The sequence below is a fragment of the Hevea brasiliensis genome, chromosome 6, assembly GCF_030052815.1.
Source record: "Hevea brasiliensis isolate MT/VB/25A 57/8 chromosome 6, ASM3005281v1, whole genome shotgun sequence".
Lineage (NCBI taxonomy): Eukaryota > Viridiplantae > Streptophyta > Magnoliopsida > Malpighiales > Euphorbiaceae > Hevea > Hevea brasiliensis.
The window spans coordinates 104443616-104470328 of record NC_079498.1 but is presented as its reverse complement, the minus strand read 5'-3'; the positions used below and the strand labels follow the sequence as shown (position 1 = coordinate 104470328).

General features: G+C 34.6%; 2 protein-coding genes and 1 long non-coding RNA gene across 13 annotated transcripts; 1 reads left to right on the top strand and 2 right to left on the bottom strand.

Moving 5' to 3' along the window:
- Positions 1–414: 414 nt before the first annotated feature.
- Positions 415–8213, bottom strand: LOC110644340 (probable plastidic glucose transporter 3). Of its 6 annotated transcripts, none has more exons than XM_021797051.2 (15): positions 7786–8213; positions 7121–7270; positions 6347–6458; positions 6190–6257; positions 5970–6102; positions 5267–5366; positions 5013–5125; positions 4836–4929; positions 3749–3902; positions 3524–3667; positions 3364–3437; positions 2272–2360; positions 1852–1966; positions 1066–1250; positions 415–906 (listed from the first exon to the last, which is right to left on the bottom strand). In XM_021797051.2, exons 2-14 carry the CDS (start codon positions 7212–7214, stop codon positions 1068–1070), a joined length of 1473 nt encoding a protein of 490 aa, XP_021652743.2. In that variant the 5' UTR covers positions 7215–7270; positions 7786–8213; the 3' UTR covers positions 415–906; positions 1066–1067. The 6 variants fall into 6 exon arrangements, with proteins under 6 accessions (XP_021652743.2, XP_058004981.1, XP_058004980.1 ...); XM_058148998.1 differs by having other exon boundaries at positions 415–828; positions 7786–8197; XM_058148997.1 differs by having other exon boundaries at positions 415–807; positions 7786–8197.
- Positions 8214–10044: 1831 nt separating this feature from the next.
- LOC110644331 (golgin candidate 5) lies at positions 10045–19960 on the bottom strand. 2 transcript variants are annotated; one of them, XM_021797037.2, is made up of 20 exons: positions 19713–19960; positions 19124–19314; positions 17854–18740; positions 17673–17744; positions 16634–16708; positions 15823–15937; positions 15427–15488; positions 15258–15305; positions 14501–14785; positions 14341–14400; positions 14162–14245; positions 13978–14043; positions 13795–13893; positions 13109–13327; positions 12566–12680; positions 12268–12488; positions 12008–12067; positions 11789–11902; positions 10460–10534; positions 10045–10355 (listed from the first exon to the last, which is right to left on the bottom strand). In XM_021797037.2, the coding sequence occupies exons 2-20, from the start codon at positions 19269–19271 to the stop codon at positions 10320–10322; spliced, it is 2841 nt and encodes a 946-aa protein (XP_021652729.2). In that variant the 5' UTR covers positions 19272–19314; positions 19713–19960; the 3' UTR covers positions 10045–10319. The 2 variants fall into 2 exon arrangements, with proteins under 2 accessions (XP_021652729.2, XP_021652730.2); XM_021797038.2 differs by having other exon boundaries at positions 17854–18734.
- Positions 19961–20317: 357 nt separating this feature from the next.
- On the top strand, positions 20318–26315 carry LOC110644336 (uncharacterized). 5 transcript variants are annotated; one of them, XR_009149562.1, is made up of 7 exons: positions 20318–20989; positions 21160–21649; positions 22476–22827; positions 23206–23309; positions 23413–24474; positions 25752–25825; positions 26004–26315. It is a non-coding gene; the product is annotated as an uncharacterized LOC110644336 (long non-coding RNA). The 5 variants fall into 5 exon arrangements; XR_009149561.1 differs by having other exon boundaries at positions 25691–25825; XR_009149560.1 differs by lacking the exon at positions 26004–26315 and having other exon boundaries at positions 21160–21356; positions 21473–21649; positions 25691–25992.
- Positions 26316–26713: the final 398 nt, after the last annotated feature.

Here is a 26713-nt window from a genome sequence, read left to right as displayed (position 1 = left end):
CAAACTAAAAATTTTAAAGTTATTTAAATTCTAAAATTAAATTTAAATAATAAAAAAAATATAATTGTAAATAATATAAAAGAGGAAGGGTATTTTGGAAAATCTAAATGTTACCCTTCCCATTTTTATATATTATATACATAGATTTTAGACTTAACTAATTATTATTATTATATTTCACGTAATTTTTTCGAAAGAAAATAAAGCATTCATTTGACTATTAATTGCTTAATCATTTGAATGCAATGAAATTTTGATGAATTTCCAATGATAAATCCCTTGGTCTCTTCTTGAGCTGAATTTGAAAGGATGGGCCAAACGCATTACCATATGAAAATTTTAATTTGGTAGCAAATTTTCCTTTCAATAGTAAAAATATACAACCTAATTCCTATACCAAAAATTTTCAATGCATTTCTTGAACCTTCAAAAGGAGTTTCATATACTACGTTTTTCCATTATATAACTGGTCAGTGGTAACAAGCGATAATAAACTTGCTTTGCTTGTTGGTTCATTTCAGGAAAATTGAACAAGCTATATCAACAATCTTCCTTCCCTACATATACAGCAGCAGCGGGCACTTTTGTCTTATCACATATGTAATGCAACATTGTGCTCACAAAATGTACTGGTAAAACAAGATTCCCGGATTGAGCAACTGATGTATGTATTTTCTAAATTATCCAGCTACACATTGTCCAGCCAACTTTCTCACTTCAAGCCATAAATAAAGCCAGAAACCATGCAAGATGTATAGGGACAATCAACCACCAAAAAATCTGTGAACAGTATCAGGATGCTTGCCTCTGTGCCCAAATATTCACGCACTGAGTAATGAAATGGTAAACTTAATGTCCACAAAAAGCCTTATAAATGGATGCTTGGCCAGTTTCATTTTGCAATTACTGAATATAATTATGTATAAATCATCAGATAAATGGTCAATCCGCAAATAATGCCAATTTCAAGGTAAAGAGCACAGTAAAAGTTTACTAAAGGATGAATTTTAAGCTGACCAAAATTGAGTTCACACCAAAACGTACAAATATAAGAAAAAGATTTACCTTTATTCTGATGGTAGAAGTGCAATCTCAATTTCTTGGAGTGATTTTCCTTTAGTTTCCAACACATTCTTCTTCACAAAAATCACTGCTAGCAAACAAAAGCTAGCAAATACTGCATACAAGACTTGTGGCCCAACTTGCTCCAGTAATCGCAGAAACAGTAGGCCAACAAAGAAGTTTATAACCTGTTAGACATGCGCCAGGTTTTATCAACAATATATCAGTGGTAGTTCTTTAAGTTTGACAGGATAAAAACTTCGTGGGAAGGCAAATCCTAAAAATGTAGACCATGTATGCATGTTACTCGGCACAACACAAATTAACTTAAGCTGGACCACAAAATTGTAAAGAACAGACTTATTCAATAAATTAAATTCACAAATCAAAAATAAAAATTCCGAGATAATGTTCAATGTTATAGATCAAACACACTGTATGGAGTTTTAACCATTTGTATAAATGGCAGTTGTGTCACTGCTACACTTTCGTACATCTGGTTGGGATATTGGATAGTTGCACTTCATATCACTAATGATCCACATTGTGGACGATGGATCTAAAATACAATTCATAACAGGGATAGCAAATTATGCAAACTTTGATACAAAAAGTAATAACTGAGTAGTAATATCTAAGTCTGATCTAAAGTTAACTAGAGTTGTAAAACAGAATTTCCCGTGTTTAAATTTTGCACACCCACAATTGAAAGGAAGGGGAAAAGTGGAAAATCTATCTGCTGATAAAAGTCACAAAACCATAACCAGAAAACCAGAATAAGACAATTACCCAATGCACGGCCATGCAAACTGCCATTCCCTTTGCCCTAATTCGACCTGGAAATATTTCTGACAGAAGTAGACTAGGGACAGGACCAGCACCAAGAGCAAATGTCAAGACAAACCTGTTTTATGTTTCAAATAACAGATATTAAAGTGCAGGCCAGGAAGAAAAAGAGAATATATTCCATTGACTAAAGCATTTTAGGCATACAACTCTGGTTAGCCAAGTTTTCTAATCAATTTTAGAACGATGCCTTGTTCTAATGGATTCAATTTCAATCATACGATTCTCATTAACTCATGATACCAAAGAGATAATGAACCATCTCAAAGTAATGATCAAACTCTCATGAGCTTGGCTGCTCAATTGGTTTATTTAGGTTCATATCATCTTTTCTGCACAAGTTATGGTGGATTGACAACTTACATTAGCATGCCTCCAACAGAGAGATATAATGCAGCAGCGCTTGGCACAAACGAGCTAGGTGCAATAGCTTGAAGACCCATTGACACTGCCTGTACAGCAGAATGCACAAAGTTAAAAACCAACATTATGGCGATATTTCATTTTGCCAAATGCAAAATCTGGCATGAATGAACACCATAAATTGTTGATGTGAGATATCAGAATCCATAGGAAGACAATGTTACATATCAGCCCTGAACACTTTCGAAACTCAAGATAACTAAAGAACAGATTGGATGAGAAAAGAAATAGAAGTAGACGAGAAAAGAGAAGACAGATTGGATGAGAAGAGAAAGAGAATTTTCAGAGATGAGAAAAGAGTATTCTTGTTTATTGATTCTTGGAATAGCATCTCCTCTAGCACATTTCTCTTATTTATATAGCAAAGACTCCCTCAACAATAACTACTCTACCCTCCTCCTTGTACAACTACAGCTCCATTCCTATTATTTTCTTTCCCATATCTAGCTCTGCTATATGTAACAGACAGCTGCAGGAGCAAATACAGAGCTGACAACCAAACACATCATTATATCCACTGCCGTTCCAACAAACTTATGTCACAATATCATCTCCCTATTGCTGATTTCCTATGTTTATCATTTGTCAAGAAAATTGTTGTTGCTGGAGAACCTAAGATTCATTTATTTTCTGTTTAAGGCCATCACAAATATGGATTAACAGAGAGAATTTTACAATTCCATTGGATAGGCAACTTTTTCTGGACATTTTCAAGTGAACAATCAAATAAAAAATTGCAAGTTTGTCCAAAAAGACCATAATGTGCGCTGGAAACTGTAAGAGTGTAGAAATGTGTCCAGAGAACAGCCACTTCACAAAAAAATAATAAAAGATTAGGATTAGCTCCACATTATCCCTTCCAAACCGAGAAAAACTTAAAAAAAAAAAGGACCTCCTTAGAAAAGTACTATTGTTTTAATGCATTTTTTTTAGGTTAAAAATATGTTGCTAATGATTTCCACACACCAGAATTAACCACCATGAAAGGAAATAAAAATAACCAAACTTTTTCAGAAAAATTTTGCTCCTTACCATTCCAGAAAAACTCCCTATGAGAAGCACCTTTCTTCCCAGTTTATCCATCAAAAGCGTTGCAATTACTGAACCTGATGAAATAAATATAAACAGATTAGAAGAAACAGTCAAAACCATAATTAATAAGTAAACTGACTGGGAATAAAACTTTCGATACCTAATAAGTTGCAAATTCCAACAGATACATTTGCAATTTTGGAAGGAACACCAGCGCTTTTAAAGACAGTTGATGAGAAATAGAATATGGCATTTATGCCAGATAGCTGTTGTAAGACAAAAAGTGCAGACCCAATGAAAACCACTGCAAATAGAGAAGTCAAAAGTAATTATCTGGAAGGAAACTAATCTGTAAATTCAACAACAGATAAAAGAACAAGTGTACCTTTAAAATGGCGACCATAAATCAACTCTGATATCTTTACTTTTTCTGCATCATCTCCTCGGCCAGATCTTGACAATTCAACCATTGCAGATTTGACATGCGATGCTCCTAAAAGCTTCTCAAACTCAGTCTCAGCTTCAGCACCTCTTCCCCTCTTGAGGCATTTCCAGAAAAATATGTTAGCATCACTTAAATAAACAAGGTTTCATCACATCAGTGGTCAGATGAAACTGTCCAGCTGGACTGTTCCAACCGCTGGTCTATTACAGGCTTTCCAACAATGTTGATGACACCAAAAATATTATTCAAAAACATTCTAGTTTAAAGTGACTTCTGAATGTGTTGAACCAAAAAAAAGGAACTAGAAGGGGAAATCCGGCTTCATATGCATTCTACACATGCTATGATCGTTTACACAAGCACTGAGAAGCAAAAATATTATCTTCTAATATTAAAATGATGATCTATAATATATTTTATCTTGGATGGATCTCATAATCACTTTCTTCACAGTCAACTGAGATGCAAACCAAATTGGAAAACCTGATTTTCAATTAACCATGCCAAATAACCATTCTCTGAAGATTTAAGCCATTAAGAGTTTGAGCCAACATTACATTTAAGCATCTCTTTGATGATAATATCTGACCCAGAACTATTCTTTTGCAATGAATGCTTCCATGATCAAAATTTTACATTAAATTATATGTAGATTTTTATCCCTATAAGCAAAATTTAAACTGCTGTTTAAGCAAATTGTGTGTTTGTGTGGTTACACGTGATATATCCATACTTGTGATCAAAATTAAATAGGACCTAACTGTGCTCAACAAATACCCCACGCTATGGCAGATGCATGACTATGTTTTTGTTGAATACCATATATTTTTATCCCCAAAAAGAGAATTTAAACTGTAGTTCAGCAAGTCCATGTGTGTGGTAACTTATATTTAGATACACTCATACTTAGATCAAAAGTCATTGGGACCATAAAGCTGAACCATGCCCCTGCATAAATGCAAACACAAGCATAAGGGGGAAAAATACTGTTCAAGAATCAAATGATCTAAAGCTGAGACCAGATAACCTTTACAAGCCAGTGAGGACTCTCAGCACAAAACTCCATGAAAAGGGCAAGGGCTGCAGCAGGAACAGCGGACAACCAAAAACAAATGCGCCACCTGAACAAAATAATTGTAAAGTACAATGTCTCAATGAGTATGCGTGATCATTTATTTTTCAATCTCCTGTCAAAATATCTTACCAACCGAAAGTTTCTTTTGCTGGAATTCCAATAAACAGAGACCCCATAATTCCAAGACAATTTGCTATTTGTGTTAAGCTACCATAAGTACCCCTTACATGAGCTGGTGAAACCTGCTTATTCATGGTATATAATGAGAATCCTATGATAAATCAACATAAAGAAAATAGATATTCAGGGGAACAAAAAGAGCAAGTGGCCTTGCAGTTAACTGAAAACATTGAAAAAATTAAAAATGAAAGCTCTTCTTATACCTCTGACACATAGAGAGCTGCAACAGGTGGACCAATACCTATCCCAGTACCAACAAACAACCTTCCGAGAAGCATACCCCACAGATCTTTTGTTGTTGCACTGCAATATTATATTTGAAATTTTGAATAGCAACATTAGCACACAAGGAACACATATTAACAATTGGATACTAATAGACACAGGAGTATTTTAAGCAAGCAAATTATCAAGCATATAATCTAAAATAAGGGAAATAAGCAAACTAATAGGTGTCCTGCAAAGGATTCTTCCTTGCTTTCTGCATATTTCTAAGTAATAAAACTAAATGAGAATTAAAGATTTTGCAGCCAAACAAGGGAAAACATAGACCTACAGCATGAACATCTTGAGTATGAATGACTGCAAAATTGTCTTACAGAAGTATAAACATATATATAAAACTTATACTGAATAATGTAATTTTATATTTGCAGATAATCGAACAAACAACCCACCCCCCCCCCCCCCCCTTCTCTCTCCTCCTCTCCTTTTCTTTCTTTACATGAGAAAATATGCATGTTTTCATAAAAATTTCTGACTGAACAAGAATTTTCTGTCTTCTTAAATCTAAGCTGAAGAAACTCCATTAATTTGCTACAAATATATAGACTGAACATCCTCAGAATGACCAATTAACATCAAAATTTGTACAAATGACAGACATGAGAGCCTATTGGCATATACCTCGTTGAAGCCCCAATTATCATTGGCAAAGCACACAGCTGCAAAGCCCTGCGTCTCCCAACCCCATCTGCAATCCAGCCACTGAACATAGATCCAACAAAAGCACCACCTAGGCATGTACTTACAACTAGACCTACACTTGATTTAAAATAACACGTTAGAATATTTTTCAAAGAAATACATTAAAAAAAAAAAAATCATAGTCCATTGCACAGCATACCTTCAGCCATGGTATTCCCACTAAAACTGAGGTCCAGAGAAATACTCTCTAGTGTCTCATTAACTACACTGTATTAGTACGGGAAAAAAATGAGAACCTACTACTTGTGAAGCATTAAAATAAGAACATATTAGGATTGAATTTTAAAAAGGCATACCCAATATGGTAGCCAAACAAGAAAGAAGAAAGCGTTGCCACCAGCACATGCACAAAAGAATGCCTCCAAGAAGGGTTTCCATTATCTTTGCCTGTTCCATTCAGCAAATGTACTACAATCCACAGCAGAAATCAGAATAACTTTGAGTAAATATAAAGGAATTACTGAATTGGTTTATAAAAATTAAGTAGCTGAGTGAAATGTTGTTTGTGTTAGTAGATATATTAGCTCATTGTTGGTCATTTTATGTCATGAAGAGAAAACTAATTTTAATCAGATCTTTCAAAAAATTGAACTGAATTTACCACTGAACCACTGAAATGGGGAGTACCAGCCATGGTGGATGTGGAAACAATAATCCCCCTCCCTCAAATAAGTAAACAAAAAAAGATTGTATTTGCACACCGACGCTTTATTATTAATTAAAGCAAACCACACTTGAATAAACACAACAATAATAGAAAATCCTCATTCCAAGCAACTTGCACAATTCTTATTGCGTGTTAATTATTCATATCAAGTACACCTCCGGTATCTTTCTAGACTGGACGGACAAAATACACTGCCACATCAGATTAAATAATAATTAAAATCAAGGCTCCCCACCAAAATGTGATTTCCGATAAAGCTCTGATTGGCTTTATTCCGCCAGATGAGCTAAGTAAGGGAAAAAGAAACTTGCCCATTTAGTAAAGATCAAAATTATTAAGTGATTAAGCATATAAAAATTAAGCGTTATAACGAACTTGAACACAGAGATATTCGATAACACACCTGAACTTTCTTCTCTATCATAGGCATTTATGAAGTCTCTCGACGGAACACTCTTGTACCTCGAGGCAGCAATATCCACATGACGCCCTCTCATAGTAAACTTATAAAACCCTTTTCCAAAATTTATCAAGTGGGTTTTTCAGCATGCACCTGCAACACCACCACCAGATCAACCACTATCAAATATTTAATTATTAATTAAATTCCTAATCCTTCTAAACAATCATTACAAATATAGCACACCCAAAACTCATTAATACACACTCGGAATAATAGATCTGATACAAAAAAAAAAAAAAAAAAAAATTCTAGAGCTCTGCATTTGAATTTTGTGGTTACTCTGTTTTTTATTTAATAAAAAAAAAATTGAATGTGCATCATACAACCATTATTCATTATTAGCTTAGCTCCAATAAAAAGATTTCCTCAATTAAAAAAAAAAATATATATATATATATATTTCTGCCGAAGAATAAAATTCAGCAGAGAGAGCTTGGAAAAAGGATAAAAAGACGAGACCATTCCATAGATCAGAACTTACAAAATCTCTCCATTTTAAATAAACCTATGAATCAGAGGAACCTTTTGCTGAAAGCAAACATAACACGAAGCCACATTTCATATATATGTAGAGAGAGAGAGAGAGAGAGAGAGAGAGAGAGTACCAATACTAATAGCGGGAGACTCAAAATGGAGAGATAGAGGGAGATGAAGAAGAAGAAGAGGAAGAAGAAGAAGAAATGGCGAATGGTGGAGAGGTGGCTAAAATACGCCTGTTTGTTGATGATATTTTTCCTAATTAACAAAGCTCTTATTCATTCACTTAATAATAAAAAGAAGCGTCAGCTTTCAAGTCACAACTGATGACACGGAAATCCGAAGCGAGGATTTGGAAACTGCTTACATAAGGAGGAGAAGAAATCCCCAGAAAGGAGGGAGAGAAAAGCGAACAGTACTAACGTGCGCAGCAGGTGGTAGTTATATTACTCCGGTTTAGTAGAAAGGACGCAAAGAGAGAGAAGAGAGGTAGGAGACGCTAGCCTCGTAACACCTGTCACTGGGGTTTCGCAGGAGTTGGATCTGGTGTTTTCCTTCTGTGACATCTTTATTAGTGGTTGTCCATTTATGTGCTGACACGAGGGCAAAAGAAAGAAAAAAAAAAACAAAAAGAGAGCCACCCTTGTAAGGGCCCACAAGCATAAATAATTGTTTTTTTGAAACAAAATCGATTAATTATCAAGATGACCAACCAAGAAGCTAGCAAAGCATGTGATTCAATAACTTTGATTTAATCTTAAGATAAGCTTCTACTGATTTTGTAAAGTGTCATTCAAATAAAATTTCAGAAAATGAAGAGTACCATTATAGAAAATGAAGATGGGCTCTTCCCACCTCAAAAGTTACAGCAATCGAGGAAAGGGAGGAGTGTGTGATTCAGGTGCTGCCACAGGCCAACCATCACAATCAAATGGTACTATGCCATGGTTTTCTTCTTTTAATTTTATGCTTTGCATAAGATTCGTGTGCAAGAGTATATTCCACTTGTTGCCTGATAAGGATGGAACATGCATACTTCACCCCTCGTGTGAACAATAGAATCACCATGCTGCTTCACCCTTGCCATCGAACTGAATAGATGCATGGAGAAGATTGGCATATACTGCCATTTACCTGGGAGGGTAGGGGGCTGGCAAAACTCACTACCAGAATAAGATCAACTAGCATGCTTAAGAACTGACTTGGCAATACTGGCTTTTACTCTTCATACAACTACAAGAACCCAAATAGAAAAAATGCCTAGATTATGGGTTATCATTGGCACTAACTATTATGACCTGAAAGCATAAACCTGACCCACAAATGTAAGACATAGCACCTGTCGACTTGCACGAGTAAAGACATGTTAAAACCGTACTCGTGAACCCATAAAAAAGAATAAGATCAAGCATACGAAGTTCATCTGTCCTGATTAGAGTGCAATTGTTGGTCAGCAGCTGCTGCTTAGCTTGCGGATACAGGTGGTGGTGGTGTTAGGTACAATAAAAGCTTATTTAATTTAACTGCTAAATGCAACGATAGCTATTACTATTACTAAGGATATATATAATATATTTTATTTTATTATTAAAATAAATATAAAATTATAAATTTATTATATTATATTATTTTATTATAAAAATAAATACATAATTATTAATTTCATATATTATGTCATTTATTATAATATTAAAATAAAAATATAATTATTGATTTATTATATCATATTATTTATTTTATTATTCCAATAAAAAAATAATTAAATTTCTTAAAAAATAATTAAATACTTTTAAAATGTAGTTACAAAATAATAAAGTAATTATTTGTTTGTAAAGAAAAAAATTTATAATTTTAAGTTTAAAAAAAACTTATTTTTTATAATAAATAAATATTTTATATTTTATGTTATTAATAAAAAATATTTTAATAAAATTATAATACGCTATTAAGATTGTAAAATAAAAAAGATAAAAGCAAACAATATTAATAATATTGATTTCCACTTACATAGAAAAAAATAATATAATTTAAATAAAAAATAAAATCAAATCAGTTATTTGTTAATGAAAAACAACTTTAACAATAGAACTGATACAAACTGCAGCTGATAAGTATTATATCAGTAGCACATCAATTATCGACTCAATTTTTTTAAAGTTACAAAACATCTTAATTCACTGGTTTAGGTCTCTATTAATAAACTAAACACCCCCTAAAAAAGTAAACTAAACACCCCCTAAACCTTTCCTGCAGTAAGTAGGTGAACCAACAGCAAGGGTTCGCTAGCCCCATCCCATGTAATAATTTCCCTTGCTATTATAAGTGGGAGAGCTATGCATAAACGGGCATAAGTCTTATTTATTTATTTCTCCTAAAGAACAAGAAAATAATGAATGTCTATAATTGTAAGTAAATCAAATAATTAAGAATCATCTTCATGCCGGAAAACAAATTTCTTGTTTGTATTTTTTCTATACAACAAATACAGCAAAATTACATTACGCACTCTGAATATCTCCCGTCAAAACACTTAAACAAACAACTCAATTCACACAAGTATGGAGGAAAAACTCTTGAATGATCAATTGGATCTACTGAATGTACTATAAACTATACCATGAACTTCCCAACTAGTAGGTAAAATCTGTCAAGAGTCAACTCATTAGGTATTGCCCACTGATGAACTCATCATTTGGATCTGTCAATAAATATAAGTAGTGCTATGAGTACACATAAATCAATGAATGAACAAAAGTTTGGAGAAAATTTGGAGGTTAATAATGAGCAAGTAGGGCAAAATACCTTATTCACAAGCAAGTTTACTTGCTCTCTATACATTTCTTTCAAGTCTACAATATCAGCACGAAGTTCCTCCAACTAGGAATAAATGGGAATTTCTCTCAATCAGGACATAATGAGCTATACCATGTACATACTGTGTTTTTCAGTTGACCACAATAAAATGTAAAGAAACAAAAAAATATATATATATATCAAGAAATTTCAGAATCAATAAAGCCAGAAATCCTGCAGTTTGTGCAATATTGCAACTGCATGCCTATATTTGCTCTAGAATATTTGCTATGAATAATATCTGCTACCATTCATTGGATTCAAAGATTTCCCTACCATCCTTTTCTAAACTAACTTAAGAAATCACGACATGCTTCTTAATTTAAGAAAAGGTTCAATGCACAAAATTAAGTACAATATGATGAAACAAATAATAATAAATAGATGACTCTAAGACAATGCTTGTGGTTGGCAATGCCAAAAGAATAAAAATTGTGGTTTATAGCATAATAAGCAAATGAAAGGTTAACAACCCTCAAGCTTGTTCTCTATCATCAAATCTATACCAATAGTTATATAACTTCTTAACAAGTGGTCAAGTATATAAAAAATGCCTCCTCCATATCTATGAAATAAAATTTCATATCATTTCTTTTATCCCCTTTCAATTCACCAAAGAACCATATTATCACTTATATTTTCTTGTATCATCCATTGTTTCTGAATCTATGAAATAAAATAATATTCAATTTTATGCATTATTTCTCCACTTTTAATTCACAAAAGAGGCATATTATTGATTCTAGGTTTTTTTTTTCCCTTCATTCATTGTTCCAAAACCTTGCTTGATCCAGCAGGTCAGAAGAACAACTCAACTTAATTCAACTAAGCCTTTATCCCAAAAATTTGGAGTCGGCTATATGAAAAACAAAGATGTGCAGCAGTTTCCAGTAGCGAAATGCAATACTGCCAGAGGTGACAGACACCCTTACAGCTTAATAAGCACAGCAGGGACTAAACATGGTTAATCTATTTGGTATAATTCAGGATCAGGACCTAATTTCAGAACCACCATTGTATTTATAGGTTGAGGGGCGAAACATAAATTGCATCAGAAGACTCTTCAAAATGCTGGAGACTAGTTTTAAGTCTTAACTCTCAAGGATCCTGCCAATGAATTGGCAGGTCCAGCACATTCCGGACATGTAATTGGAATACAGGATGTAAAAGCACCAGCACCAGCACCATAATGTATACACCTCAATCTACAACAATTTAAGGCCTAACATTTCATTTGAGATCAAAGCAAGCAATCACAAACTGGGTTAGCATACACACCTCCTCATCACGTTCACCCATTAACTCCAGCGCAGCTGAGTGCCTCCGCCTTAATGCTTCTAGTTCTGCTCGAATGCCAGGCAACAAGGCAGACTCTGCCCGCAACTTTTCACACTGCATTCAACATGAGAAATCAGAGGATACAGAAAGCATGATAAAAGATAGAAAATCACCTGTATTATAAATTTGACGTGCTTAAAATAACTTGTAGAAACTCACCTGTGCTGTCATTTTGACCAACTCCTCTGCAAGAGAGTCACGGATTGATTCCATAGATGTCTGAAGCACATAAAAGAGTAAATAATTGATCAAGCTGAATACGAAATAGAATGACAGGTTATATCCCCATAAATCTATGGAATTGTTCCAATGTCTCATAGCTCTAGACACCAGGCCCATTAAGGACAAGATAGCATACAGCAAGAATATATGTGGTGACAAAACATATGTCAAACACGGTTCAAAAGAATAAAGCATACCAAACGAGACATGTATGATACAAGTTCGCCCTCTTTCTGACGAAGAGCAGCTTCAAAAGCACTAGGTGTCATACTCTTCATGTAGTATGGGCTCATGGTTGCCCCTGCAGGGTTTCTTCTCTCAAAGAAACTGTCAGATGTGTCCAAAGATGCTTGCAGAAAATAGCTCTCCTCCATGCTGCCTAGGCTGCTAGCACTTGAGAACTTTCGGCTCAAGTTTCCTGAAAAGTAACAAAACATATATAAACAAGGCAACAAATAAATAAACTGATGCAACATTGGAAAGCAAAGCACGAACCATTCTCAAAACCAGAATTGCTCTTTGCTGTGGGAGTTTGATCAGATGCAGCAGTAGAATGCATACGAGCTGTCTTTTCCAGATCCAATCGAGCAGCTTTTTCCCTCTCAATTTCCTATAATAAATCAATAGCTTAATTCAGGAATCCTACATCAAATATTATACATCAATGATAAAGTTTTTATTTCCAATATCCAGACAAGTCTCATATGTATGCATAACCACCCAGTTTATTGTAGCATGCGTTTCAAAAATGAACTAGATAATCTCAAAGAAGCCCTTCTTATAATGTCAAAATGGAGTTTCTTATCATCAAATTCAAAGTTTGGCTTCCAGGAGTTAAAAAATCAACATCTTCCCCACTTTGTTGGTTTATTTCTTCAAAACATATCAAGTTGAGCATGTTCTGCCAAAGCATCAGACTAAATCCTAGCTATGACATAGTTGTTGACAAAGAAAAATTGGAGAAGGGGAGGTATACTTGTAAGCATAGTTATGGAAACTATACACTGCATGAATACTACAAAAGAATAAATGCAGAACCTGCTGTAGAAGCTCCCTGTGAATCAGGGCATCTTGTAACTCTTGCTTGTGTTTCTGCCTGAGTTCTTTAATTTCTTCTTCTAGTTGGTTCACACGACCTTCTTGAGTGTCAGCCTCCTCCTTGGCTGCAAGGTATTCCTGCCTATTTTCAGCTGCTCTCTGTCTCTCTTTTTCAAGGGACTTACTTAACTGCGTCTGCTCTGCTCTAAGACAGGAAATCTGAAAAACAGATGACTGATTTCAGCATAAATTAAATTAATGATGCAGTATTGGAAGAATATATTTACAAATTATTTTAATGTAATTTTTCAGTATAAAATTAGGAACTTTAGTATTCTATTAATTAGGAAGTTTATATTATTTAGAAATTTTATTATTATATTGGAAGTAGTATTTTATTTAGGAAGTTTAAGTTGATTTAGGATTCCTAATTTGTTTTGATTTAGTATTCCTAATTAGTTACTAATATAATAGGACTAGTTGATAAACTATGAATAGCTGTGTTTTCCGGTATTTTATTAGAAAGAGATTATAGATGCTATTATTATTAAGATTTAATAAATTTGAGAATTTGTTTCTCTACCATTTGTGTTCTTCTTGTTTTAAATCAATTTGGTATCAAAACTTGTTCTAAATAAATTAAGCTCCATCACTTAAAATAGGTTGTCCATGGAAAGAAAAACAACCTGAGCTTCCAGAACATTAATTCGAGATAAGGTTTGTGACAAGCGTTCATTCACAGATCGCTCTCTTTCCTCAGCAGCTGCAGCTTTGGCCTCTGCTTCCTGGAGAAGCAACAACAATTAATAAATAGAACATATTTACAAGTTCTGAATGTGTGATATTAAAATTGAAATATGTTCAGGAACCTGGAGTCGAGAATTTAGAGATCTCTCCACAGCAGACCAAGCTTCAGCCCTTCTGGCCATTGTTTCCTATTCCCAATGGATGAAAGAAGTTATAAATCACAAACAAATCAATAAGAGTTTGAAGTGCAAAAATTTCCCTATACAAACTCTAAAGATTGATAAAAAAAAAAAATTACAAATGTACCTGCATCGCTTCTATCTGCCTTAGAAGAGGCCTTGTAGATTCAGGTACTTGAGTAACCAATTCCTCACACCGGCGCTCACTTGCCTAAGAAGAATAAGCAAAACCACCTATAACAACTAAAAACTAATGAAAAATAAAGCAAAATTTACTTAAAGCACAATGGAGGAAGTTCAACACACTTGATAACGCTTTTGAAGGTCTTCAATGTCCCTACGAAGCATGTCTTCTCTAAAAACAGCCTATAAAATCCAAAAGTAATGAAAAGGTGAACTAGTCATTAATTATGCAACACCAATAAGATTCAATGTAATCAACAATCTCAGCAAAATGAGCAACAACCTGCTGCTCCTTTCTACTCAAAGTTTGTCTTAATTCTTCAAGTGCCTGAACTAGCATATTCTCACGCTCCCCGGCCTCTCTCAAACGACTCTCCAATTCAGTTCTGGCTTCATTATTGGCACGTGCCTCTGCCAATGCTTCAGCCTCCTTAGCTGCAGTCAAAGCATTTGTATAATACTCTTTCTGTCCTGCAAGTTCTGCTTGGTGTTTTTCTATTGTCTCTTGCAGCAACTTCTCTGTAGCTGTCTTGTCCTTCTTGATACTCTCTACTTTATTCTCTTCCACCTGGAAGTGGACCAGAGCAATTTCATAAAATTCAACATGGCCTTAAAAATAGCTACTTAAGCTGAAGCAAATTCATAAGTCGCCCATATAGTTTTTTTTTTTTTTTTTTGGTTGTTGTTCCTGCAGCTTGCAGATAATTTGTAACATGAACGTAGAAGAAATAACAGGATAAGATGTTAAAAGTTATAAGAAATTCTGCTTCACCGCAATATGCAAGGAATTGTCTTTATTTTCAAGTCACATAGATGCTCATTCCAATTAAAAACTGAATTCTCATAGACAAATAAATGCCAGAATCATGCTGTGCAAATTTTCTGAAAACAAATTAGTTATTTGTATAGACAATATATCAGACAAACACATATATAATAGACAATTTCATCACAAATTCAAACTTAAGCTGAGGGGAATAAGTGTAATTAGAAATGTAAGCTAGCAAGCTAGCAAATTTTCCAGTTTTGATTCAAATTACCTGAAGTTTGGTCATCAAGCCTTTCTTCTCCTCTTCAAGCTCTCTAATCTAGGCTTTCAGAAAAAGAGTGTAAACCAGGAGAAACTTTTACTAGATTAGAGAGGCAGGTGCACAGGTGAAGTGGTATTAAAAATTAAAAGTTCTAAGAATCATTAAGCCAGTAAAATACCTGAGCTCTTAATTTCCTAATTGTAGATTCTTGAGCAGCCTGCTTCTTTGAAAGCTCTTCACCTGGAATAACAGATATTTTCAAGTTCTGAGATGCAAGTCATTGAACATTTCAAATTTACCAAAAATAATGCATTTTCTTTACAAGCTAAACCATACAAAGAACTATTATTAGTGGAAGAAATATCCATTTATAATTATTGATAATACACGTAATTACACCACAAAAGCCTAAGTCTAACTAATTTGTCATGCATACCCAAAAAAAGATTCAATATAGACCACAAAATGGTAGGAGAAAATATAGCATTTTTTCTATCAAAAGAAGGAGAATAACCAGTACGGTGCATCCAAGATGGTAAAAAAAAGGGGGAGAAAAGGATTTTCGTAGCTCTACCTTCAGCCATAACCTGAGTGATAATTTCATCTTTTTCCTTCAAAAGTGCAGCTGCATCACTTTTCTTATTCTGCTCTCTCCGGAGTGCATCCCTTTCCTTCGTAAGAGCATAAACCTGCAACCAAACTTCCAATTTTTGTAATTAAATCACAGCAATGATGAAAATATAGGCAAGCAGATTAATTTTACCCAAACAGAGATTCTTTCTATATTGTATAGAGAAAATCTTACCTCAAGCATCTAAATTTTAAGTTCTAATTAAATGGAGTCTGTTTCATAAACGTTTTCCACCATTTTGGGACACAAACATGCATTAAACACTTACAAAACTTGCCAAAATTCAAATATAGCCAATATTCTATACAAAGCACCTTTTTCTCCATTAGTTTTTTTTAACAGGCATGATAAATATGATAAAGGTACAGCAAAAATCAGCTAGAACTTCTTTCCTGGCTTTTGGCAATATAGTCAAATTACATTTTATATTAGCACTGTAATTCATAAATACATTATGCATGGAACGGCTAAGAACTTGTAGTACACAATTTTTTACTAGGTACGATTTATATGTTAAGCAATATATATAGTTCGTATGTATCTCATCTTGGTTTTGGTTATATCTTGGTTCTTGAATTACATATGAAACAGTTAACAACTGCTCATTCTCTAAGAGGACCAAGACAACAACAGCCACCTTTTTGCTTGTAGTTGCAAATAAACAAAAGGAACATGTTCATACATTCTAAATGCAAGAAAGATTTTTGTTTACTAAAAATATAGTAGATTTCATCATTGGAAAAAACGATCATACCTTTCTTTCAAGGGTTGCAACTCTTTGATGATATTCCTCTCTTAAAGACTCAATTTCAGCATCGTTAGATTTTCTCTGTTCCACAACATTTAGCCATAAATTTTAACATTCAGCCCAGAGGCAGAAAAGAGAGTTAATTTACATATCATAGAATGCACACAATCAATAAGAGAGAAAGTGAGCGATGATGAATTTGTTGTGTGAACATAAAATTTAAGGAAACTGAACATGTTTCTTCAAGATACATGAGGCAACGCAACAAATCACAAGAAGACATAAGCACTTGATGAGCTTCTTTTCCCATTATACTAACAAGAAAGTGATAATGTGAGAGCATACTATAGCATTTTAAATTTCAATCTAAGAATGTGACGCAACGTGAAGCTCAAATAGAAACACACCCTATGCACAATAGTGGAAAATAGAGAAAATTCTCTTTAATATTTTTATTGATAACCATCTGTCACACTCTGATCATCACTCCCATTGTTGCAACGTTTTGTCCCTATGGTAAAGGGCTTTAGTTCCCCGATCACAGTCGCAAGAACCACTATAATCGCCACCTCCATCAAGGTAAGTCATCTCAATTGGGGCAATTTCCCCGCTCTGATACTTCCTGAAGCAGCGTGAAGTTCAAATAGAAACACACTCTATGCACAAGAGTGAAAAATAGAGAAAATTCTCTTTTCCTCACGCGTGTGTGTGAGTGATTTATCTAGCTTCGCTGCGTCAGAATGTAATAGTATCAGAAGCATAAATCATAGGAACTGAAATAGGTAAACATAGAAAAGAATGTAACCATCACAAATTTTAATTCTGAACAATCACAAACACTAATAAATTATTGATTTTTTTAAGATAAAAACTACAAACTATGCCAAAGGAAAACGGAATAAAGTCATTGCATCAATATGTAGTAGGAAAATGTAATTTGTGTAATTCAGAGAAAAAAATTCAATTAATTAAACAAAAATACAATTACATTTACCCAGTCTATGGCAATTTAAAGGAACAAAGAACAAAAAGATTTCATAGTGACCTTCAAATCGTCAATCACAGCTTTCAGGTGCTCATTTTCGTTCATCAACTTTGCAATCTCATCAGCCTTTGCCTGAAAAAAATTTACAAGGGAGTTGAATTTCATGTATGTAATGTTAAATGTGAGAAAATCAACAATGAGTATAAAACGTTTCTGCAAGATGCACAACAAAGCAAGATACCTGAGCTTGCCTTGCAGCACCTTGCAATGCAGTTTCCATCATTTTCATCTCCATCTTCACCTTTTCTAGTTCGACCACTGAATCTAAGGAATCAGACACATTAGATGCTGAGCTCAGGCGTTGCTCTTTAGTCTCAATCTCACCATCAATGACTTGCCTGACCTCTCCAACTGTCTTAATATTCACATCATTTTCATCAGAAACTCTTTCAGGAACCATATCAGGAGATTCATCTGAAAGAACTGCAGTAGGAAAAGAAACTTCACAAGTCATCTTTGTCTCTTCAGCACTGACCAGTGAACCAGATGGATCAATTGCTACTCCAGCTTGAGTATCACTTGATGCCTCAGATTGGACATCATTTGAGATTTCAGCCAGAACAGGAGAAACTTCTTCTACAACCTCCTCTGTTTGCATCTTATGTTCATCTTTACTCTCATGCCTATCAACAACTGTATATGACTCATCATGGATGACAGCATCATCCTCATCCCGATCAACTCGAACAGATCCTGTCTTGACCTCCACTGACTCTGAATTTTCAGCAGGCCCCACTTCTAAGATCTCCTTCTCCTGTGGATTGTCAATTGAATCCAGCATCTTAACATCATGTACAACAGGTACAGATTGTGATTCAGGCTCAGATTTGACTGGGTCTGACATCACATCATCTTCTTTTACTGCAATCTCCAGATTCTCATCCTCTTTTTCATTTTTGAGAACTTGATTTTCTCTTTCAACTGTAGGTCTTTCAGTGGCAGAATTTTGTGTCCCACTTTCCTCAACTGTTGACAATTTTTTAGGAGATCCAGTTTTTGCTGAAGATTCGGTATTACTATCCTCACCTTTTTGTCCCATAAAGGACATAACAGGCCATAGTCCTGAAGCTGACAGGCACATAGGAGGGATTATAAATATAATCAATCTCTAATTGTAACTTGAAGATTTCCATATGTAAATATGTGGATTGTGTCATTCACTAACTGATGTGAATTTCCACATTCGTATTATTTCTAGCACCAGAACCTTGATATGGAATGCTAATATGGACATGGAAAACTACTTATTTTGGCTAATTCAACAAAATGCTTTAGGGCCAACATTCCACTAGTAAATCACAGCCTTCTACTGAATCCAACAAGATCACCTATGTCACCCTAAAATGTGAACTACTAATTTCACATGAATGATAATGTAGCTTGTACTAGGCACCATCAACTTATAATATTTTGTTAACAACTAATGGAATAACGACAAGAAATATGAATACCTTCGCTGCTAGAATCGGACTTCTCCTCCAACCCAAGGGCGCTATCAAAATTCTTCTCGATATTCTTGACGCTCTCGCTGAGCTTATTCACTGCACCAGCAAGATCCGGGAAGTTCCCTAAGGACACCTTCCCGCTAAACCACGCCATCCCTTAACGCAACCAATTCAAGAACTCGATCCAATACTTACCCCTGCATTTACACCCCCAGACATCATAAAATAAAAAAAAATAACAATCAAATTATATATCATAATTAACCTAACAAACCCAATGACCCAAACCAAGAAATGCAACACTGAATTTATTATCAAAATAGAATAAGGATCATTAATACGAAACCGATAATTAAACATGTCGAAACTCGATCAAGATCTGAACGTAACTAGATGCACGAGGGAAAACCAAAAAAAAAAAAATATATCGTAAATCAGAAAGGCGATGAAGTTTAAATTAGAAAGAAAAAGAAAACCTAAATCTTAATTAAAAAAAAAAAAAAAAGAGCAACACTGAGCATGGTAGCTAAATAGAACTTAATTAACAAAGGGGCCTATAGAGAAGGAGAAAAGGTAAGAAACAGAGAATTGAAACCTTTAGTTTGGAAATGAAATGAGATTTCAATCATAGCTGGGGTGGCTCCCTCTGTATTAGTTTGAGCTGCTGATGATTATCTGATACTGATTTTGCGAGAAAGGGCAAGGGAGAAAGGTAGCGAGGGAGGGAGTGAGGGAGGGCGCGAGGAAGACTCACATATTGTTAGTTCGATGCAGAAATTGACAACCCAGGGTGGATCTAACTCGCCTGTAAAACGTAACGGTAGAATGGTTAACTAACGGCAACGGGAACCTTCTCTATTTCTCGTCCCGTCCTATTATTAATTTATTATGCCTCCTATTATTAATTTTAACTAAAATCTTTGGCATTTTTAATTTATCAACACTTAATTTATTTTACCAAATATTAGACAACATTTTGTCACATATTTAAAAAATTAATTATTTTATATAAATTATTAAACAACTTATAAATTAAAAATTAAAAATATAATACGAGTAATAATATTTAAATTTTATATTATATAATTAATATTAAAATACTACATATTTTTAAATTTTTAATTAATATATAAAATTTAAAAAATAATAAAAACTATAAATTTAACATAAGGCAATAACGTGTTAAAAACATCTCAAACTTGATTTTTATTGCATTATGGTATTCTGATATTTTTTTTAAATTGTTTTTACGTAATCGAGAGCTTTTAATTTCTGATTGGTCTCTAAGAAAACGAAGGAAAATGAATCTACAACAAATTTTGTTTTGGAATTTTCACGTTTCAAGTTAGTTTTGCATTTCTGCTCGCACGAGACCCAAACTTTTTAACAACTCTGTAGAACTCTTGTTTTTAGTGATTGCGAACCTTAAGGATTTTCAGCTTTTACATTTTCTTTTTCGTTTCTCACACTTTCTCGGCAAACCAACCGGGTTTAGATGTCTCCCTTCCCTTAACTTTTTAAAATTTAACTGAATCTTCACTTTTTCCCCTTTTCCTATCTCTATCTTGTGATTTGAAGTACTGCTGGAGAAATTTAGAATGGAGATTTCCCGCCGACGAACACTTGAGCCTAAAACGATAGATGCAGTTAATGTGACGTCGGATTTCCCGCGTAAAACGCTACATCAGTTGAAAGAACGATAGTTGCAGTTAAGGAGACATTGAATTTCACACCAAAGAAGCTGGCTAGGCGGCTAGTTTTCACCGAGTTTGGCTTGTCGCCCTTGGTCAACACAACGCAGCCGCCACTGCCGGAGGACTCACACTCGCCGGCAGATCAACATTTGCCTCCCCGTTCTTCATTTTATGCAATGTGAGTTGCTTTTTCCCTTTCCTTTTTTTAACTCTTTTGAAGTTAACATTGCACTCTAGTTTAATTGATTGGAGTTATTATAATTTCTGGTTGTTTCTTCTTTTCATTTTTCCTCTGGATTTAAAAGTCAAACGCCTCAGTTGAAATTTCCTTTTATTTGCTTCGAGCAGGAAGGCAACGTCTCCAAGATTGCCGCCACCGGCACGCACCAAAACAAGCAAGCGTACTCCAAACGGTCGTAGACAATGCCATTGCAAGCAATCAAAGTGCTTAAAGCTGTTAGTGCAGAACTAAATGTATTTGAAGCCTAGTAGGGTTCTTTGTAACTGTCCAGAAGCCGTTTCTTCCAAAAAAAAGAAAAAAAAAAGTGTTTTTTTTCCAATGCATACATCTATCTGAGTGGGAATGGAATTCTGAGTTATTGGGGCAAATTGTATTTTCTGGACCTCATTAGTTAGAAAATTCTTATGTACAAATGTGCAGGTACTGTGAATGCTTGCGTCTGGATCATACTGTGACGGATGCAGCTATGCTGATTGTCATAATAATATTAAGAATTAGGCTCTACGAAGATCAGCTGCTAAAAGTATTCTGTGGCGTAATCCAAATGCTTTCAGGCTAAAGACTGCTAGTAGTCCATCCAGTACTCAAGCTGATAAGGTCAGTTAAGACATTGTCCTGATTAGTTAGGTCAGCTACATAGGTTCTCTTTCTCCAATCTTTTATGTTTAGAGCCATTTATGATCCGTTCTGGTGCTGAACTTTCACGTCTTTTAATCTCTGAGAGAGCTCTTTTGTTGGTTGCTTGATTTGTTCCTTAATTCAAGCCAATTGAAAATTGACCAAGTTAATTACTTAAACAACTCAATTATGTACTGTTTATTCCCGAAGCTTCAATATGATTAAAAGTAACCCCTTGTAGTAACTAGAACGTGATGTTTATCCTAATGGTTTTATCACAAGCTATGCTGTTTTGCTGTGGTTGCTAATGCTCTTGTAACAGTCGTGTTTGCATGTCTGGCAGTTCCTCATCTATTTGTTTGTTTAGGTTTCTAATTTAATTGGAAATTTATAGCCAAAAAACAGTGACAATAATTAGACCAAAGGAAAATAACATAAATGCAAGATATTACATATTGAAAATTTTGGAGTCAGGAGATGTGAGTGTTTGATGAATGAAGAAAACATGGTAGAATTAACATTAGGTTCTGAGTTGAACTTCTGCATTACAGAGTAACTTGTCACTTGAGAAAATATGGCCCGACTTTGGCTTATACTCTGGAGCATTGAGTATACAAAACATTTTAAAGATGTAATTTTTAGTGTCAAAGCTACATGGTGCAGTTTAATTGAATCTCTCTCATTTCTTTCATTGTCAGTACATCTATAATGGTAATTGTTTTTTTTTTGTCCATTTAATAAATTTCCTCTTGTTTCCTTCCCTTCACTTATTAACTGCATTTAGAATGTTCTTCAACAAATCTAGGATGAAGCAAAGAATGTGCCATTAATGGGAAAGCACAACAAGGGATGCCACTGCAAAAGAACCGGTTGCCTCATGAAGTACTGTGAGTGCTTTCAAGCAAACATCATATGCTCTAAAAGTTGCAAATGTGTTGACTGCAAGAAATTGCAAGTATGTGAGCAGCGGATGCTTCATTCTTGGGGAGGCTATGGTAATAGTAAAGCCTTTGTTGAGCTGACAAATGCTGCTATTTTTGCTGCTATTGGATGCTTAGGGTATAGCTTCTCTCAAGATTCCAGGAGGAGAAAATTTCTGAACCCTTGATTCAGAAAAGAAATATAAAGAAGCTCAGAAGCTTACACAATATCAACAGGTAAGTAATTCTTCACATCCTGAGTCTTGACTAGGGTCTTATCTTGCTGTGTGGTTTGTAAGTTTGAAGTGGATATGCTCACTGATCTTTTAGCAATTAGCTTTGCATCTATGAGAATGACAGTATGGTAATATTGCCCCTATCACTTGAACAGGCTTGAATTTTTGTCATTCCATTTATTTTTCTCCATAATAACATCTGTGATTTGATGCTCCACTTATTTCAACTATTATGTTTTCTTGAATGGGCATGTAGTTTTGCTTTATCCTTTGCTATATACATTTTTTTGTGGCTTATTTTTTAGCTCCAATTGACTTCAAAGATAGCTTCACTTATCCATCTCTACCTATATTAAATTGTATATTTTCTGGTCAGCAGTTATATCCTGTCAGATTTCCTGGATCATTTCCTACCTTTCCAGTTGATCATTCTCACTCCCTTGTTAGTTCTGCAGCTTTTCACTCTTCAAAATTTGCATACAGGTTTATAATTTTCCTAGTAATTCTTTTCTTTTTTTCAGTTGTTGAAAATGTTCCATGTTCTTCATCTGCATGAGCTAATTAATGTTGTTAATCATGGTACAAGATCATTGTTGGAGATGTCATTCATCCTCTGGACATGAGAGAGCTGTGCTCTTTTTTGGTGGTAGGATCAGAAGCTGCCACAATTCTTGCTGGTATTGGCACTTCTCCAGAAGATAAGAAATTCTGACATAATGCATTAAAATTTTGCTGTCTGGTTAAGAACTAAAAAGACGCATGAATATGGTCATAGGATTGCTCTTCTACCCTCAAGCCCCCTCTTCCATCTTTTTGAAATCTGTGTTCAGTTCGATAATTAACCAATTGACTGTTTGCTTGCTCAATTAATTTGATAAAAATTAGAAGTTTGGCTTATTTTAAACAGAAAAGTACTGGGTATGTGTTTTTGTATAAATTACCTTTTTGATTATTCTCTAATTGCCCTCAAGAATTTGTCTAAATGAATGAAGGGTATAGCTGAAACTGCAAAAGATTTTTATTGTGTGTGTGTGTGTGATTTTTTTTTTTTATCCGTTGCTTTCTTTTTCCCTAGTTCCGATTTTCTGTTAGTTGACAATGATATAGTTTTCACCACAAATATTGTGCATTTATATAAACTTATTTCCATGTTAGATTACATGATCAGAAAAATTTTTATGATGTATTGTAGTGCAAATGTTGTATGTGCTATGCACATAATGGGATTGTACATATTTGAATTCTGCATTATTTATTCTGAGACCAAAAAAAAAAAGCTACAGCAGAAATGCAGGAAGCAAAAGAAAAACAGATTGCTAGTCATCTTCCAGCCCAGGGTAGGAAAAACCAGGAGAAAGAACCTGTTTTTCGGAAAGTGGTGCCTGATAACAATTGGAGTGGGAACCAAACTGATAATCTCAACATAGAAGTTTCCAAATCTGATGGAAATAAAGCAGGAAGGCATTTTTTACCTCAGAGAGATGAGCCGATGTGATATGTGGAAGAAAAATCATTCATGGGAGCTGCTTCTCCAGAACAATATCTGAATCGTGGCTTCACTGGGGATCTTTGTGTAGTGCAGAAAGGCTTGCTTTGACATGTTTACTTGATTGTCTTGCAAAGTTTATCACTTTTGGAACTGTAAAAGGTAAGATTTGTTATGGATATGATGCAGAAATTACTACCCTAAAAGCTTAATATCATCAGCAATTCAATAGAAAATTTTATCTCACATCAGTAACCTCATTCCTTGTGAAAGTTCCATTGCTTTAGCATTATCGTGTCTTCATGTTGTGAGTGACTTGCAGCATTTTGAGTGCTTGGGAAGAACCTGAAAACTATTGGTCAAAGCTCTAAATGTGATACATCCTAATACTGAGCATGCACTATTTTGGAGAATAATTATGATAATATAGCAATGAAGATTACTCTAAATTGCTTTTATTCTAAAGTATTACCTCCATAGTGCTGTCCTTTTTGAACTCCTCATACAATGAATTACATTCAACAGCTTTATGAAGAAATTTCCTTATCTCCAGTCTGACTGCACTTTTCGGGACGTGTGTACAAAGTGAAACTGTCCATAATTCATGTCGTATGTCAATAAAATAATAAACTCTCAAAATGCTATTGCTTGGGTAACTTGTGCTTTAAAGGTTCCATGGAGAATGAACAATCTTCTTAACTCCACCCTTAATCCGATCAAAACTCTTCCCCCAATTTCTTTTATTCCTTTTATTCATATTTTAAGGGAAGCAAACAATTTTGCGAATCATTTGACAAAAGTGGGCGATTCATGTCAGGAGGATTTTAGAGCCTTGCTTATCTCTCATTAGTGATTCATGGTCCAATTTATGTTTGATCTTTGTCGGTGGGTTGCTCTAATTGTTTCAATTGATGAGTTGCTCTGAAGCTCCAAGACCCCTTGCAATTTGCTCTTCTGCACATATTTTGGAGTGCATTTTGGATCTACCGCGTTTTGTTTTGGTTTTGTGATTTCAGGTCATCTTATCGTTTCTATTAGTATGGCTAGAACCCTTTGCTTTGGTGTTTTTCTTGACTTTTTTCTGTTTTGTGTTTTGCTCCAAGTTTTTTCACTTAGCATGCTTTTTCATAAGAAGGGTGTATTGGGGAGGTCTGATGACTAGTTAGACATTGCACGCTAAGTTTTTTCTGGATATCATTAATACTAAAAACTGCACTTATCCAAAAAAAAAAACCAATAGGAAAGACATGTGCATCGCAATATTGTTGTAACTTATTTTTGCCACTTTGCATATTAAGCTCTATTTCGATGGAACTTTTTCTTTCCTCAATTAGCCCACAAAATGACACTAATTTCACTCTATGCTTTTGCATTGTAGAAAATAATTGCTTTTCATCAGCTGGATTTGTGACAGACAGTTAGTTTGAACTTTGCTGCAGCTGCGTTATCAAAGCCAGAACTGAAATCCGACTGAAAAGGCAGTAGCAATTTTAGCCAAAAACACATGGTAGAGGTAATGCTAAATAATCTCCAATTTCTATTAAGGTTACCACCACAATTTGTTGCAATCCAAAATATAAAACAATGCAGATATCCCCTGAATGTTGAATGCATAAAACCAAAAATTTGTATAATTTCTCACTTGCTATATTCCAGATTTAAATCACTTCCATTGTTTTGATTCAATGTAGTAAAATGTTGGGAAGTTCATCTCATCTCTCTATGTCCTGTTCTATCATTAGAATTCAACCCATATTGCAGTCTTAAGGAAAAAGGCTGACGGAACAGGTATGAGATGATGTACACTTGTCCTGCGCTTCAATATGTATATAAGAAGCCATTGGGCTAATAGCCCAATGGTCGAGAGAGGTTAGTATTTCAAATCATGTGTGGCTGGAAGGCGAAGAAATATCTAATATGTCAAAGGTAGAAGATAAATCCAATTGGTTGCATCATCGTCATCATAATGGTGACTTATGGAATAAAATGTTCTATTTCATAGACTCAGAACTTTGTCCTACGCAACTAGGAGTTGTTTTCCTAATACATAATATATCAAGGATCGTGCAGTTTATCTCCACATTCGCATTTCCATTCAACAGGATAGTATTCCATTTGTTTAAGATAAGACTCTGATGGGTGTATGGGAACTAAAACTGGTGCGCATGGAGAGCAACCCAAGCACCTAGTCTTGCAATCCGGAGGAGTCGACCCTATCAACATTCTCCTTTTTTGCATACTCTGATACTCATGTCTTGAAAACGTCAAGCCGACTGTGAACATATAGGAAACACATGGGAAGGGAAGAGGAAAAGTCATGAGTTTAACACACAACAAATAAGAAGAAAAAAAAAAAAAACAATCATTGATGTGTCTGTGGTCATCACCTGGTTTAGAAGGT